General features: G+C 40.8%; 2 protein-coding genes across 6 annotated transcripts in view; one reads left to right on the top strand and one right to left on the bottom strand.

Moving 5' to 3' along the window:
• Positions 1–18,465, top strand: part of ercc5 (excision repair cross-complementation group 5) — a 138,443-nt gene that overhangs the window by 42,844 nt on the left and 77,134 nt on the right. Inside the window, exon 10 of the mRNA XM_063054889.1 lies at positions 5,057–5,350. Coding sequence (XP_062910959.1) covers positions 5,057–5,350 — 294 coding nt within the window. The remainder of the gene's footprint in view (positions 1–5,056; positions 5,351–18,465) is intronic.
• Positions 1–18,465, bottom strand: part of zgc:172121 (uncharacterized protein LOC337599 homolog) — a 70,071-nt gene that overhangs the window by 27,360 nt on the left and 24,246 nt on the right. For 3 of the 5 annotated variants that reach the window (XM_063053780.1, XM_063053778.1, XM_063053779.1), the window contains exons 7-8: positions 17,375–17,451; positions 14,889–14,972 (exon numbers count right to left, since the gene is read on the bottom strand). In XM_063053780.1, coding sequence (XP_062909850.1) covers positions 14,896–14,972; positions 17,375–17,451 — 154 coding nt within the window. In that variant the 3' untranslated portion in view covers positions 14,889–14,895. Of the gene's footprint in view, positions 1–13,449; positions 14,973–15,031; positions 15,405–17,374; positions 17,452–18,465 lie in introns of those variants that run through there. The other 2 variants (XM_063053777.1, XM_063053781.1) reach the window with 2 other exon arrangements.

The raw sequence follows: 18,465 nt of genomic DNA, 5'->3' as shown, positions 1-18,465 counted from the left end.
AGAAAAATTGGTGGGGAGTTGATGGACATTTTGGTTACATGAAGTTAGGGGTAGAAATGGGAGTGATGGCAATTTTGCTGAGAGCTGACATAGACCAGATTGGTGGAATGATCTTGTAATAATTGAATAGTGCTTTATGTGGAATGGCTTCATAGAGTCACAGAGCAATACAGAACAGATACAGGCCCTTTGACCCACCCATCCATGCTGACCACAGTGACATCTAGCTAGTACTAATTTCCCATGTTCAGCCATGTACTTACCCGAATGCTCCTCAAGTGATATTATTATACCTGTCTCAACCACTTCCTTTGGCAACTTATTCCATATATTCACCACCCTCTAGGTGGAAAAGTTGCCCTTTTGGTCCTTTTTTTAAATCTTTCCCCTCTCACTTAAATTTGTGGTCTTAGTTTTGGATTTCCCTATCTTGGGAAAGAGACTTATGCCTCTCATAATTTTAAACACTTCTATAAGGTTGCCCTTCATTCTGTTATGTTCCAAACAAAAACCTAACATAGCCAACCATTCCCTATAACTTGGGCCCTCTAATCCTGGCAATGTCCTTGTAAGTCTTCTCTGCACACTTTCCAGTACTCCAAAGTGCAGCCTCACCAATGACTTGTACAACTGCAACATAATTTACCAACTCCTATACTCAGTGTCCTGACTGATGTAAGCCAGCATGCAAAATGCCTTTTTTTCACCCCTGTTTACCTGTGACACTGCTTTCAATGAGCTAGAGACTTGTACTCCAAGATCCCTCTGTTACATTTACACTCCCTAGTGCCCTACCATTCATAGTGCAAGTCCTGTGCCAGTTTAGACTGTATTGAAATCCATTTGCTACTCTACAGTCAACTTCCCTAGCAGATCAGGATCAGAAAAGTAGTTATCTTTCTTATTTTTTAAATTTTATTTAGAGATACAGCATGATAGCAGGGCCTTCTGCAGCCAAATTACACACGTGTGACTGATTTACCTACTAACCCGTACATTTTTGGAATATGGGAGGAAACGAGCACCCAGGCAAAACTCACAGTCACGAACATACAAACTCCTTGCAGACAGCGGTGGAATTGAATTTGGGTCATTGTTGCCATAATAGCATTATGTTAGATGTGTATCGTGAAAATATCGACAAAGATCTAGAAGAGATCTTTGTCAATAAATGATAGTTATAACTTGCTAATGTTTTAAGTTACCATATTTTATTCCACCTGGAAATTGTAAGGGCTATCTTAAAATTTTCTCTTCACAGTTTGTCCAAAATTATTTTCTACTTTTTTCCATTAATATAGATGTGCTTTGGATCAAATTGACTTTGGAAATGCACATGACTTAGTAATGACGAAAGGGATAAATATTAACTTCTCTGTCTGATACCACTATCTCTGATCATTTTCTGTATACATTTTGATGTCCTTTTGCCTGTAAACCAAGACCACAAAAGAAATTCCAGTTTAAAAAAAAGTTTCCTCATGCTGCAATGCAACTTAAATTCTCTGAGCTGGTTAGTTTATCTGACCCATGTGACCTAAATTGCTCAGTAAATAAAATGGTTGATTCCTTCAACAATAACTTGACAAATATACGCTTAGGGTTAAAACCTTAGTAAAACGTTGCGGTGGTTAAACAATTCCATCCGTGAAATCGTGATCAGGCAGAGTAGCTGAGAGAAAATGAAGGAGAGTGGGCTAGAAGTACACTGTAATATCTTCAAGGAAAAACTAGCCACCTTTATCCCTACTATATATCCTGCAAGAAGAGCCCATTTCTCCAAGAATATTACAGACAATAGCAGCGATTCAAGAATGCTGTTACCAACTATAAACCGACTATTGAACTCTGCCTCAACCTCTAATGTCCTCAGTCAAGCATCTGCCACAAAATGTGAGCAATTTGTAATATTTTTTATCAACAAAGTTACTTACATTAGGGAGTGTATCAGTATAGATGCTGGTAACCTCAAAAGCCAACCTCATTAAAAGACAGCGAACATGTCAAAATTTGCGAGTATTTCCAATTCAGAATTCTATAAGATTATATCAAAGGGTAAACCATCCACTTGCTGTCTCAATCCTGTCCTTACCACACTTTATGAGGACGCTTTTAATAGTGTTTTCAATTCTGTTAAGAAAATTACTAACACACTCCTTGAAACTTTCAAGATTGCAGTTGTGAAACCCCTACTTAAAAAAACAAACCTTGAAAGTGAGGTACTACAGGTCTATATTAAATCTTCCCTTCCTGGGAAAGATTCTTAGAAAAGTCAATTTCAACCAACCCAATGACTTTCTGAATGAGAACAATATCCTAGAAAAGTTTCAGTCAGGTTTTAGAACAAACCACAGCACAGAAATAGCCTTACCAAAATTGTCAGCAACTTTAGGCTCAGCACTGATGCCAACGGAGTCTGAGTTGTAATTCTCCTAGATATCAGTGCTTCCTTCCACATAATGGACTACAACATTTTTCTAGATCGACTTGTAAACTGGGTTGGCCTTTCTGGTAGTGCCCTTAATTAGACAGAAATTTTTTGTATGTCTTGGAGATTGTGTCGTTTAGGGAAGCTGTCTTGGTCCCCTGCTGTTCTCTTAATACATGCTGCCCTTAGGGGACACCATTAGAGCGCATAAACTTAATTTCCATAGTTATGCAGATGACACACAATTGTATATCTCAGTTGAGCCTGATGATGATAACACCCTATCTTCTCTGACTTCTGGTTTGGCTGCAATAAACAAATGGATTAGCAATAATTTCCTGAAACTAAATGAAGATAAAACTTAAATACTTCTAGCTCATCCCAAAGCCAAGAGATAAACTTCTTGATAAACTTGGGAACTTGGTTCCCCTTGTAAAATCAGAAGTAACAAGCCTGGCTGTTATCCTTGATTCAGATTTGAATTTTAAATCCCCCATAAAGAAAGCATTTCTACATTTGAGAAATATTGCAAAGGTACCCGAAACATCGACTGTACCTCTTCCTATAGATGCTGCCTGGCCTGCTGCGTTCACCAGCGTTTTTTATGTGTGTTGCTTGAATTTCCAGCATCTGCAGATTTCCTCATGTTTGTGTTGCAAAGGTACATCTGCTTTTGTCATGTACTGAAAACCTAATTTATGCCTCTATATTGAATGGACTAGATTACTGCAATGCACTTTTTACTGGCCTTCCAAAGCAATCTTTTGACAAACTTCAACCCATTCAGAATGTCACTGCTAGATTTTAGACTAAAACCAGGATGAGGGAACATAACACTCCTGTCCCAGTTACTCTGCATTGGCTTCCTGTACCTTTTAGAATTGATTTTTAAAGTTCTCTTACTTATTTTTAAAGCTCTTAGTGTTCTGTGACAGGAGTACATCACAGATTCATTTTTGTTTTATAATCCTGCTTCAGATCTCAGGTCCTCTTTCACCAGTCTCTTAAATTTAAACAATCTCCCTCAAAAGTTAATTGGCAGTCAGCTTTTTTTGAACTACACTCCTAAAACTATAAGGGATGCAGACTCACTTGACACTTTTAAATGCCAGCTCAAAACCCATTTATTTAACTTTGCTTTTAATTAACTTTTGTATTTTATTTTTAAGATTTTTATTTTCTTATTTTCATGTTTGCACTTTATCTAATTGTCTGTATGAAAACTGCTCTATAAATAAGTTATTATTATTAAATCAGTTAAATGTATGCATCATAAATGGAGTCCAACAGCCATTATCAGATTTTAAAGTAATGAAAGAAATTATAGTATATACCATAATGGGGAGATATTCCATTTCCCAAAAATTATTTATTACTTGCCCAGTGACACAACTTATTCCAGCATGGTGTCTGTCACAGTCTCCTGCCAGAACATTTATGTTCAGAGATATTAAGTAATACTTGGAACAAGATTTTGTTTGAAAGCTAATAAAACCAAATATGTGCATTTATACACAATCAATTAAAGCACTAAAATACCTTAAAAACTAATCTTTCTCCCAGAAGACAACTTCTGTTCATTTGAATAGTTTAGTTGCAGGTTTAACCTGGCACATGCTTCTCAGCCTGAGAGCGTGGATGCCTGCAGAAGTGTGTACTGTGCAACACAATAAATGCCGCCTCTAGCTCAGGCCAATGTTAGTGTTTTTACATTTTCCATAGTGATACCTGAATAAGGCCAACTATTAGCATTGGCTCCAATAAAATGAAAACTATGTGAAGTAGGATGCAATGCACGGCTTATGATTTATATATGGAACTGGTGCTTGTAAAACCTATTCTCATAATAACACCAATCTATTGTAGTTCAACAAAGATTTTCAATAAGGACAGAAAGCAAGCAAATAATCCTATGGAAATGGGCCTCAGATTATATAATAGACCTTATGGGTGTACAGAACAAACCTGGTCCTTAATTTCTCGGAAAATCTTAGACAGGCAACAAAACTATCACTCCCCCACCCCAGCTTTATCATCTATTAAAGTTTTTCATTCTTAAAAGTTCAAGTGAATTTAAAGAAAAAGCTAAATGTTCTTTAAAAATAGAAAATAAGCCATCCTAGTGCTTTAAAAATATTGTACCATATTCTTAGCTTGCTTTCTTGCAGCAGTGTAAATCACTGTACCATCTGGTTTGGCTCAGATTGAAGAGCAGATTCCCCACCATAAGTGCTGCTAAATTCCAAAGAGCTGCTTCACCATCACTGGACTCCATGCAGAAACTAGTGGTGGATGCTGCCCAGGTTAACAACAATACATGTTCACCAGGTATCATTTGCCACACTTATATGAATCCATGCAGTACCAACAAAATTCAGGCCTTTGGCTTATATAGTCCTCTAAATATGGCAAGCAGGTTGCCAAGCAGTTTCAATAATCTACAAACTTGTATTTGTGAATTATGCACTGTTCTTTCTCTGCAGGATCAATGTGGTATGACTGTTCTATTACTATTTGGATTTGGTGCACCACTGTGCAATGAAATTTATACATTTAGCTTTATTTATTATCATTCAGCTTTAAAATGTAACTAATTTTAACCAATTGCTGTTTGTGGTTTCTAATTAGGTCGGAGGAAATTTGCATTGCATAATAGCATTCCAAAAACTGAACTGGCAAAAATTAAGCACTTGGATGATGAATATTGGAAATTTTAGATGTGAACCACTTTCTAAAGTATTAGAATGCAAAGCCAGTAGCTCTACCACTGGTTTGGAAAGAGTTTTAAATGATCGAGAACCATCAGTGAATGACAAGAATAATGGTGAAGGATTTCAACAAGCATCTGAATGGAAACACATTGCAAGTCCATATGAATACCGAGATTGTGGCTCTCCTGAAAGTGAGACAGATGAAGAGAGCATTGAATGAATTTAATTCTGTAAATAGAATGTGTTTTTGGTTTGGATAGTTGGAGCATAATGATTTGAGCATGTTTTAAACTCAGAATTGCAGTTGGTGTAACGAGTTTGTGCGATCAATAGAAAGTGACATAGATGAAAGTGTTGGACACAGTGCATTGGAAAACCTATGTAATAATATGATGCGCAGGCTAGTCTGTTATGTACATTGCTGCTGCGCAAATGTAGAGATTAAAATCGATATAAGCACATTGAGGGATGATCAAAGACACCTCTCTTTTTTCAGATTTCCAGTAGTTTTTTTTAAGTGAAGAGGAAATCAAAAAAGTATTGTAAAGAAACTATCATCTCTTTTTAAGAGACTACATTTTAAAGTTAATAAAATGTTCTAATGTATCCAGGATGTGAATTCTCTGTGTAGCTTAGATAAGAGGTAATTTAAATCACTGAAGGAGAACAACAGCACTGATAATGTTGAAAATAGTTTCATGTACGATACAGAATAAATGATTTACAAACTGGTATTTGCCTATCCATAAAAAAATTAAAGCCAGAGTTTTTCACCAATGTGACTGGGCTCTCCACTGGTCAGGGCTGACCATAGATATTGTGTCCTAGCTGTCTACATGACATGCAAGCTATACGTATAATATGGAGAGCAAGCTGTTGCCCATGCAGCAACACTCCCTCCCCCAATCCATGCAGTTAATGAATCCAAAGGAACAGCAGAAACCAATACTGTTTGGTACCAGCAGTGTTGCAGGAGTTGCCCATTGGCATTGAACTCAACATAGGACTGCCTTAGGGACTTCAGTTCTAGATTCTTCCACAGTGTTTACTCCCAATATGTGAGTACAGCCACAAGGCAGTGGAGATTTGAGATCAGAGTTTTCCTTTCCTAGATGAGCTGCCAACCGCAAAGTGACTGGTTTTAAGGTGCCAGTATGCCCCTTTACCCCTTCTCCTATCAGTGGAAACATTTCTCTCGGGAATAGTAGCTAAGCCACATGTGAAGGCCAGGAGCTAGACTTAGTTGTGAGAGGTTAGTTGAGACTCATGCAATTGGGAGCATTTAATGGGAGTGGGAGCTCATCCCCTTTACTTCTCCTGGCTATGACAACCAACGCTGTCCTTAAATAAAGTGGAAACCTGTTTTGAATAAATCTTATTTTCTAACTGGATATCTATCAAATGCTGCGTAACACAAAATTCAGAGTAAAGTTATTATCAAGTACATGTATGTCACCAAATACAATCTTGAGACTCATTTTCTTGCGGGCATACTCAATAAATCCAATAGTCATAATAGAATCAATGAAAGACTACACCAATAGAGTGATCCACCAGTGTGCAAGAGACAACACACTGAAAGTACAAAGATAAAAAAATAAATAAGCAATAAATATCGAAAACATGAGATGAAGAGTTCTTGAAAGTGAGTCTGGGTTGTGGAAGCAGTGTATCAGTGATGGGGCAAGTGATGTTGAGTAAAGTGATCCCCACTGGTTCAAGAGCATGATGATCGTGGGGTAATAATTGTTCTTGAACTTGGTGATGTGAATTCCTGATGGCAGCAGTGAGAGGAAGAATACACACCCTAATGTCAGAATACTGTCAGCATCATAACTGACTCCACCCAATAAAGTAGCTATAGTTTGCTATTCTGGCCACACATGAAGATCCAGCAAATGATATTTCCTATTTGGTTCAGTGTCTCCATTCAAAGAGAAACAAAAAAAAGACAGACAATAGAAAAAAATTACAGCGCCACACTGCAATTGTCACCAAATGTCACGTTTCAGTTCATAGTAAAAATCCTGGAATTACTGTCAATAATTTTTTTTTGTGGCTGTGCTCCAGAGTAGTGGTATTTGTATGATGCAGGTATCTTGACAGGTATAACTGCAGGAGTCTTTTATTTTGGTAGGTGTTTTTCTAAGTTCTCAGTGCAAAAAGATTCTAAAATTTCAATTGATTTACTTAAAAGAAATTTGTACAATTTCGGTTTGTTTTCTAACATTTAGTTTCATTTTATTAAAACATTTGAATATTTCTATATTTCAAACAAAACAATTAAAAACTGTATTTTTTGCATTAGAATTGGCTATAGCTCACATTGTGACACTAGGTCATAGGAGCCTTTTTTGATGCACAGAAATCCACCTTTCAAGAATTCTAGAGGTTCTCACTGGGACAATTACTTAGAAACATAGAAAACATATGGCACAATACAAGCCCCTAAGGCCCACAAAGCTGTGCTGAACATGTCCTTACCTTAGAAATTACCCAGGGTTACCCATAGCCCTCTATTTTTCTGTGCTCCATGTTCCAGGAGTCTCTTAAAAGACCCTATCGTACCTGCCTCCGCCGCCGACAGCCCATTCCACGCACTCACCACTCTCTGCATCAAAAACTTACCCCTGACATCTCCTCTGTACCTACTTCCAAGCACCTTAAAACTGTGTGCCCTTGTGCTAGCCATTTCAGCACTGGGAAAAAGCCTCTGACTATCCACATGATCAATGTTTCTCATCTTATGCACCTCTGTCGGTCACCTCTTATACTCCGTTGCTCCAAGGAAAATAGGCCGAGTTCACTCAACCTATTCTCATAAGGCATGCTCCCCAATACAGGCAACATGACTGTAAATCTCCTCTGCACCCTTTCTATGGTTTCCAACGTCCTTCCTATAGTGAGGCGACCAGAACTGAGCACAGTACTCCAAGTGGGGTCTGACCAGGGTCCTATATAGCTGCAACATTACCTCTCAGCTCCTAAACTCAATCCCATGATTAATGAAGGCCAATGCACTGTATGCCTTCTTAACCACAGAGTCAACCTGCGCAGTAGCTTTGAGTGTCCTATGGACTTGGACCCCAAGATCCCTTTGATCCTCCACGCTGCCAGGAGTCTTACCATTAATACTATATTCTACCACCATATTTGACCTACCAAAATGAACCACCTCACACTTATCTGGGTTGAACTCCATCTGCCACATCTCAGCCCAGTTTTGCATCCTATCAATGTCCTGCTGTAACCTCTGACAGCCCTCTACACTATCCACAACACCCCCAACCTTTGTATCATCAGCAAATTTACTAACCCATCTCTCCACTTACTCATCCAAGTCATTTATAAAAATTGTGAAGAGTAGGGGTCCCAGAACAGATCCCTGCGGCACACCGCTGGTCTTCAACCTCCATGCAGAATATGACACATCTACAACCATTCTTTGCCGTCTGTGGGCAAGCCAGTCCTGGATCCACAAAGCAATGCCCCCTTAGATCCCATGCCTCCTTACTTTCTCAATAAGCCTTGCATGGGGTACCTTATCAAATGCCTTGCTGAAATCCATATACACTACACCTACTGCTCTACCTTCATCAATGTGTTTAGTCACATCCTCAAAAAATTCAATCAGGCTCATAAGGCACGACCTGCCTTTCACAAAGCCATGCTGACTATTCCTAATCATATTATGCCTCTCCAAATATTCATAAATCCTTCCTCTCAGGATCTTCTCTATCAATTTACCAACCACTGAAGTAAGACTCACTGGTCTATAATTTCCTCGGCATTCTCTACTGCCTTTCTTGAATAATGGAACAACATCCGTAACCCTCCAATTCTCCAGAACCTCTCCCGTCCTCATTCATGATGCAAAGATCATTACCAGAGGCTCAGCAATCTCCTCCCTCACTTCCCACAGTAGCCTGGGGTACATCTCGTCTGGTGCCAGTGACTTAACCAACTTGATGCTTTCCAAAAGCTCCAGCACATCCCCTTTCTTAATATCTATATGCTCCAGCATTTCAGTCCATGGTAAGTTATCCCTACAATTGCCAGTATCCTTTTCTGTAGTGAATATTGAAGCAAAGTATTCATTAAGTACCTCTGCTATCTATTCCGGTTCCACACACACTTTCCCACTGTCACACTTGATTGGTCTTATTCTCTAACATCTTATCCTCTTGCTTTTCACGTACTTGTAGAATGCTTTGGGGTTTTCCTTAATCCCGTTCGCTAAGGCCTCTTCATGGCCCCTTCTGGCACTCCTAATTTCTTTCTTAAGCTCCTTCCTCCTTCGGCGCCTTATGATCTTCTAGATCTCTATCATTACCTAGTTTTTTGAACCCTTCGTAAGCTCTTCCGTTCTTGACTAGATTTACAACAGCCCCTGTACACCACGGTTCCTGTACCCTACTATCCCTTCCCTGTTCATTGGAACGTACCTATGCAAAACTGCATGCAAATATCCCCTGAACATTTGCCACATTTCTGCCGTACATTTCCCTGAGAACATCTATTCCCAATTTATGCTTCCAAGTTCCTGCCTGATAGCCTCATATTTCCCCTTACTCTAATTAAACGCTTTCCTAACTTGTCTGTTCCTATCTCACTTCAATGCTATGGTAAAGGAGATAGAATTGTGATCACTATCTCCAAAATGCTTTCCTACTGAGAGATCTGACACCTGACGAGGTTCATTTCCCAATACCAGATCAAGTACAGCCTCTCCTCTTGTAGACTTACCTATGTATTGTGTTAAGAAACCTTCCTGAACACATCTAACAAACTCCACCCCATCTAAACCCTCGCTCGAGGGAGGTGCCAATCAATATTTGGGAAATTAAAATCTCCCATTACAACAACCTTGTTATTATTACACCTTTCCAGAATCTGTCTCCCTACCTGCTCCTTGATGTCCCTGTTACTATTGGGTGGTCTATAAAAAACACCCAATAGTTATTGACCCCTTCCTGTTCCTAACTTCCACCCACAGAGACTCAGTAGACAATCCATCCATGGCTTCCTCCTTTTCTGCAGCCGTGACACTATCTCTGATCAGCAGTGCCACACCCCCACCTCTTTGGCTCCCTCCCTGTCCTTTCTGAAACATCTAAAGCCTGGCACTCTTAAGTAACCATTCCTGCCCCTGAGCCATCCAAGTCTCTGTAATGGCCACAACATCATAGCTCCAAGTACTGATCCACGCTCTAAACTCATCCGCTTTGTTCATGATGCTTCTTGCATTAAAATAGACACATCTCAAACCATCGGTCTGAGTGCGTCCCTTCTTAATCACCTGCCCATCCTTCCTCTATACAGTCTCCAAGCTTTCTCTATTTGTGAGCAACCGCCTCTTCTTACGTCTCTTCAGTTCAGTTCCCACCCCCCAGCAGTCCTAGTTTAAACTCTCCCCAAAAGCCTTAGCAAACCTCCCCACCAGGATATTGGCTCCCCTGGGATTCAATTGCAACCTGTCCTTTTTGTACAGGTCACGTCTGCCCCAAAAGAGGTCCCAATGATTCAGATTATTATCTGAATGGTGGCCGATTAGGAAAAGGGGAGGTGCAACGAGACCTGGGTGTCATTATACACCAGTCATTGAAAGTGGGCATGCAGGTACAGCAGGCGGTGAAAAAGGCGAACGGTATGCTGGCATTTATAGCGAGAGGATTCGAGTACAGGAGCAGGGATGTACTACTGCAGTTGTACAAGGCCTTGGTGAGACCACGCTTGGAGTATTGTGTGCAGTTTTGGTCCCCTAATCTGAGGAAAGACATCTTTGCCATAGAGGGAGTACAAAGAAGGTTCACCAGATTGATTCCTGGGATGGCGGGACTTTCATATGAAGAAAGACTGGATGAATTGGGCTTGTACTCGTTGGAATTTAGAAGATTGAGGGGGGATCTGATTGAAACGTATAAGATCCTAAAGGGATTGGACAGGCTAGATGCAGGAAGATTGTTCCCGATGTTGGGGAAGTCCAGAACGAGGGGTCACAGTTTGAGGATAGAGGGGAAGCCTTTTAGGACCAAGATTAGGAAAAACTTCTTCACACAGAGAGTGGTGAATCTGTGGAATTCTCTGCCACAGGAAACTGTTGAGGCCAGTTCATTGGCTATATTTAAGAGGGAGTTAGATATGGCCCTTGTGGCTACGGGGGTCAGGGGGTATGGAGGGAAGGCTGGGGCGGGGTTCTGAGTTGGATGATCAGCCATGATCATAATAAATGGCGGTGCAGGCTCGAAGGGCCGAATGGCCTACTCCTGCACCTATTTTCTATGTTTCTATGTTTAAATCTGAATCCCTGCCCCCTGCTCCAAATGCCTCCATGCATTTATCCTCCACCTCATTCTATTCCTATACTCACCATCACGTGGCACAGGCAGTAATCCCGAGATTACTACCTTTGAGGTCCTGCTTCTCAACTTCCTTCCTAACTCCCTGTAGTCTGCTTTCAGGACCTCCTCCCTTTTCCTGCCTATGTTGTTGGTACCAATATGTACCACGACCTCTGGCTGTTCTCCTTCCCTCTTCAGGATATCGTGGACGTGGTCAGAAACATCCCGGACCCTGGCACCTGGGAGGCAGACTACCATCCATGCTTCTTTCCTGTGTCCACAGAATCGCCTGACTGACCCCCGAACTATACAGTCCCCTATCACTGCTGCCATCCTCTTCCTTTCCCTACCCTTCTGAGCCACAGGGCCAGACTCTGTGCCAGAGGTGCGGCCACTGTTGCTTCCCCCTGTGACGAAAGAGGGTTACAAAAAGTACACATAGACTAAGATGTTAACTGTCCTGTGCTAGCACCAGTGGGATCAACAGTTGATCTGTCACCTGTCTTCAGGAGAGAGAGAGATAAGGAAGACAATGGAGCAGCGTTTGGAAATGTTAATGAAGAGATGAGAGAGTTTAACGGAAGGAGACAGCAGTCTGAGAACTGTCAAGATCGGCTCCTGTTTGGGCCCTGGACTGTTTGGGGTGTGATGGACGGGCGGTGCCCCGGCGGGGGGATGGAAAGGGATGGGTTCGCTGGGGCGACACACGACACCATGAGGTAACGAGACCCTGGAAGCCTCCCACAAGTCGGTGGGAGTTTTTGGAGGGCGGGTCGCGGGACCAAGCCAGAGACGCACAGGGTGGAAAGGTACGATCGGCGGGAACCTGGTGTGTGTGTCAGCCCTTACCTGGGTGCCGGGTTCACCGCTGAGGAACGATCATATCTGAAACGGAGGGGTCACAGTCGGTGACCTCAGCAGACATTACAAAGGGCTCGCCTGAAAGCTGACTGTGAGGAATATCGAAGGTCTGTTTGGAATCCAATTTGAATATTCATTCGCTCTCTCTCTCTCTCTCTCTCTCCTATGGTGACGGCGATTACTGCGAACTGAACTAAACTGAGCTCTGTCACTTTGAAACTGGTCATTTACCCCTAGACGACGATAGAGCTTGATTGATCCTATTATCCTAGTTCTGTGTACATGTGTGTTTATTCATTGCTAACCTGTTGCATTTATATCCTTACTATTAGAGTACTGTGTTGCTTATTTCTTTAATAAAACTTTCTTAGTTCCAGTAATCCAGACTCCAACTGAGTGATCCATTTCTGCTGGTTTGGCAACCCAGTTACGGGGTACATAACACCCCAAATAGGCTGTTCCCCCACCCCCCCCCCAAACAGTACTCAAGCAGGAGTACTTATTGTCAAGGGGGACAGCCACAGGGGTGCTCTCTGGCCTCTGACTCTTGCCATTCCCTCTTCTGAGTGTTACCCACTTATCTGTCTCCCCAGGCCCCAGTGTGACTACCTGCTTATAGCTCCTATCTATCACCTCCTCACTTCTCCTGACCAGACAAAGTTCTTACTTGAACTAAGATAACCAAAGGTCAATGCCTAAGGTTATCACTAACTGCAATTCTTCCAAGATCTATGCATTTCGACTTACTGCTCTCTCCAATCTCTGTTCAATTAAGACTGACCAAAAAAATTACAAAGGAATGAAGTATTTCAAATGATCAAGCCGTTTTATAATGTGACAGTTGTGCCAAAAGAATTTATGTCTACCATGATGCATGGAATTTGCTGTGGAAAGTTTATGTTTAATGGGGCTGGGTGAAATGATTCAAATTCATTTATTTATCACGTACATCAAAATATACAGTGAAATGTGTAAGTTGTGTTAGCAACCACACAACCTATGGATGTGCTGGAGCCAGGCCACAAGTTTTGCCTCACACTCTGGCGCCAAGATAGCATGCCCACAATATTTAGAACAACACAACAACAACAGCAAAACAAGCCCCTTTCCCGCCCGCTCCCACATAGACAGGTCTCCAACCTCAGGACAAGCTGTGCCCCACCTCCAGTGCTTGGCCTTGGACTCTCAGACTTGCACACATCAAGCTCCAACCTCTAACTCCTAGCCTGGACTCGCAGTTATCAGGCCCCTGGATTCCACACACCAACCTAGGGGCATCGACCTCTTAACTCGTCAAATTTGTTCCTTGACCTTCTGGCTTTGAATGCCAAGCTTCAATCTCCAGACTCGAATGGACTTCTGACTCTGGGACTTGTGAGGTGGGGATCACCAGCCCTCATGCCTCCTGCCTGCACAGACATCCAACCCTGAGGCTCACCGACCTGAGGAGGGGAGAGGAGGTCGTCAGCCCCCTTGTCTCCTGTCCATATGGACCTTCAAATCCAGGAAGCAACCTGTGAGGACCCAGCCCTCTTCCTTGAGGCCTGCCAACCAAGGCCCTTAACCATGGGGATCACTGGTCTTTGTCCTCAACCCTTGCTTACCCGACCCTAGGGATTACATGCCTTCGACCACTGAGTGTTCCAACCTGGAATCCTATAATCAGCTCCTGCCCCTGTCTTCTAACTCCCCCTCATCCCTCTCTGACCCCTAAATCCCCACATTGTGTACAAAACTATCCCCACGAACCTAAAAATAAAATTAGCAATAACCTGAAGTGTAGAAGTGACAAAAGCCAAAATATGCCTTACCATAAATATTCTCCCAAATTTTACACTCTGCCACTATTCAAACTAACAAAATTGGCACATCAATGAGGATTCAGTCTTTCAACAACTTAAAACATCAATATTTCACAAGCATGAAAATGATTTATAGCAAAAATCATGAAATTAGTTCTAGGGTGGAAATGGCTTGTATGAGGGGGCATAATTTTAAGGTGATGGGGGAAAGATGTCAGAGGTAGGTTTTTTGACACAGTGGTGGGTGCATGGATGGTGATAGAGGCACATACATTAGGGACATTTAAAAGGCTTTTAGATAGATACATACATGATAGAAAAATAGAGGGCTATGGGGGAGGGAAAGATTACATTGATCTAAGAGTCCATTGAAAGGTCAGTACATCATTGTGGGCTAAAGGGCATGTACTGTATGGTTATGTTCTATGTTCTATGTTTGTTCTAGTCTGCTTTACACTAATATTGCCACCATAACAGTAATCAGTCTCTAATCAAACATGGGTATTTTTCTAATGGGGAGCATAGAAGCCTGTATTTCAATATTTCAAACTTTTTATATTTTAATTTAAAAAGTCAGTGAATACTTTCAAGCAACTTGGAAATTAGAGCATGAAGTTGAATAATCACTACATAAGAAATGAAATACACCAAGTTACAAATTATTTAAGCAGGTCTTTATACAATATTTAATAAGAGTTTTATAATGGTTGATATAGACGTTCAGAGGTAGGTGTACTGGCAATACCTGAAGCTCAATTAAGTGACAAATTCGGTTTTAGTGTACGTTGTAGCTCAGCTATTTCAGCTGGAGTTGTTCGACAACAGCCACCTATAATTTTTATTTTATAAAGTACAATTAGTAATGTTCCTCAATATTATTGAACATTATAATAGTAACATTATTCAACCAACGTAAAGATAACTATTACATCACGTTAGATGATTTAAATTACTTGCCAGGATCATAAAGATATTGTATTATCGCACATGAAATACAAACCTTAAAACTATTATAACAATTAAGATTATTGTAACAATTATTATCTGATCATGGTGTATAACTGGCTCCACTCTTCCTAGGATGGCAAGAAGACAAACAATTAGGGTCTTATTCCTCATTACTCTTCATTGATCCCTGTTGGAAACTTCACCATCATGAACAATCTTGGAGAATGGCTATGCTGCACCTACCACCTGATAGTTCAGGTCAGTACTCATGAGCTAGACCCACATGTATCGATGAGTGAGGCACTAGAGATTACTGCAGTGAATGAAAGTCAGTTAGCCACATCCACAAACTGGAGACAAAGAATAATTTTACATCTATATATCATGTTATCTCCCAGAGCATATCTGATTTAGTTTAGAAATGCAGTTGATACTATTCAATCAATTTGCATTCATAATGTACAAAAGTAAGCAAGAAACAACTGAGTTAAATAACTAAAGGGTCTATATATAAAGGACAAGCGAAAGTGATGGGAATATAGAAGGCGTAGGAGATAGCTTAAGAAAAGGGCTCATGAAATATCCCAATCTCAAGACATTCTACATGTACATTAGCAGCAAAAGAGTATCTGGGGAAAGAGTCAGTCCCCTTGGAATCTGCAAAGCCATCGTCTTCCAGGAGATGTGGTAAAGTTTAAATAAATATTTCTCTCTGTATTCACAAGAAGAACACGGAAGGCAGTGATTTTGGAGAAGGGTACAATTGTAATATTGAGACTGTCAACATAATGACGGTAGAGGTGTTAAATGTCTTGGAACATATTAGGGTGTATAAGTCCTCCAGACCTGAAGAGATCTACCTCAGGATCATTGTGAAGCAAGGAGGACATAGCGGGGGCCCTGAGGTTTGCATCTTCAATAGCCACAGGTGAGGTACCAGTAGATTGAAAGACAGCTAATGTTGTCTTTATTTTCTAAGAACAGCAGTGGTAAGCCAGATAACTACAATGTGATAAGCCTTTTGTCGGTGGAAAGGAAATTACAGGAGAAAATCCAAAAATTTATGTACATTAGAAGCGATTTGATCAGGGATAGCCAGCAATGATTTTGTGCGAGGGAAATTCTTTCCAATTCGACTGAGTTTTTTGAGGAGGTATCAAAAAAAGAGCGATGAAGGCAGGGTGGTAGATTAATTCTTAAGGACTTTAGTAAGTAAATAAGACACCTGCCAAAATTATTTTCAGAGAGACAGTACAGGAGATATGAGAATAAATTTATTTTCTATACTTTCCTATATGGACCCAGAAAAAGTGATGATTCAACTTTATAAAAGTCGTTGTCTGGTAGACTGTACAATAAGTGTTCAGTGCTTAGAATTTTCAAATGACATTTAGACAGCTAAAAGTTATGTTGTTAAGTAAAATAAGTAAGGAAGTTGAACATGGTTTCACCAACTTAAATACTCATCCCTTCACTACCTGCATCCAGTGGCTGAAGTTATTTTCCAAGGGTATTCCAAAAGCAAGCTGCATCATTTACTACCCAGGAATATTTATGCTTCAGGTGCTTGCAAAAAATCAATCCTCCAAGTTGAACCATCTTGTGACTTGGAAATACAGTGCTATTACTTCACTGTTACTGGATCTAAGTCCTGGAACTCCCTCTCCAACTACACTGAGGGAGTACATTCATCAGAAGGACAGCAGTGATTGAGGAAGGCAGCTCCAGGGTAATCAGAGTGGGTGATCAATACTAGCTTCATCAATCATTCACAGAACAATGCACACGTATATAAGCAAACAACAGGAATTCTGCAGATGCTGGAAATTCAAGCAACACACATCAAATATATATAAGTCTATCCACCTCCCCCTTTTCCACTTCTAAATTCATATTTTAATCATCTTCTAATTTGACGTACTGCTCTTTTATACATTTTTATGAAACTCTGTGAACATTTTCTCAATTAAAGATGCTATATTGTTCTTGTTAGAGTGCCTAGGCAGTACAGTATTTGATTAACTAAAAACAAATAGCTCACTTCCGCAGCGAAAAATTATTTGCCATATTTTCGCTATCTTTTCCAGCTTTTCCAAAGGCTAGTGACACAAGATTCAGATATTCAGTATAGCATCAGGTTTTCTTTGAAAATATAATAATTAATATTGAATGGAAAATCTTTCCTGGAAATCTCCTTAGTGAGGAATCAGTAAACTCACATTTTATTTTTATTGAATGTTCTCTTGATCCTAGTCATACAACTCATGTTTCTAAAAAACTTACCAATCCATTTAGCACCATATTCTTTCCATTCCAATGCAAGTTTTGCTAGTTTACATTTGACTGGACCACTTTCCCAGCTGGTTTTGAAAAATAAAAAGAATTTGGAATTGAAATTAAGAAAATGGGTATTACATACATTATCACAAAGGCCATAGAAAATTATTTTTATGGGGTTTCATAAACACATTTTTCCAAATTATCAGTCTTGTGCTTCCTGATATAAAAATATATAAAACAAATCAATAACGTATGGTAAACACGAGGAAGTCTGCAGATGCTGGAATTTCAAGCAACACACATAAAAGTTGCTGGTGAACGCAGCAGGCCAGGCAGCATCTCTAGGAAGAGGTACAGTCGACGTTTCAGGTTGAGACCCTTCGTCAGGACTAACTGAAAGAAGAGCTAATAAGAGATTTGAAAGTGGGAGGGGGAGGGGGAGGGATGGAGCCAAGAGCTGGACAGTTCATTGGCAAAAGGTATATGAGAGGACCATGGAACAGGAGGATAGGGAGAAAGAAAAGGGGGAGGGGGGGAAAAACCCAGAGGATGGGCAAGGGATATAGTGAGAGGGACAGAGGGAGAAAATGGAGAGAGAGAAAAAGGATGTGAGTATATAAATAAATAACAGATGGGGTACGAGGGGGAGGTGGGGCATTAGCGGGAGTTTGAGAAGTCAATGTTCATGCCATCAGGTTGGAGGCTACCCAGATGGAATATAAGGTGTTGTTCCTCCAACCTGAGTGTGGCTTCATCTTTACAGTAGAGGAGGCCGTGGATGGACAAATCAGAATGGAAATGGGACGTGGAATTAAAATGTGTGGCCACTGGGAGATCCTGCTTTCTCCAGCGGATAGAGCGTAGGTGTTCAGCAAAACAATCTCCAAGTCTGCGTCGGGTCTCGCCAATATATAGAAGGCCACGTCGGGAGCACCGGACGCAGTATATCACCTTAGCCGACTCACAGGTGAAGTGTCACCTCACCTGGAAGGACTGTGTGGGGAATCAGTATTTTCTCTTAATCATAGCCATAAAAATATGACTGTAAAATATGGCCATGAACTTATATATCCCAGTGAGGTCTTTGCATCATT

This window comes from Mobula hypostoma, chromosome 7, assembly GCF_963921235.1.
Source record: "Mobula hypostoma chromosome 7, sMobHyp1.1, whole genome shotgun sequence".
NCBI classification, from domain to species: domain Eukaryota; kingdom Metazoa; phylum Chordata; class Chondrichthyes; order Myliobatiformes; family Myliobatidae; genus Mobula; species Mobula hypostoma.
Note: the sequence above shows the minus strand (reverse complement) of the source record. Positions and strands in the feature narration are given on the sequence as shown.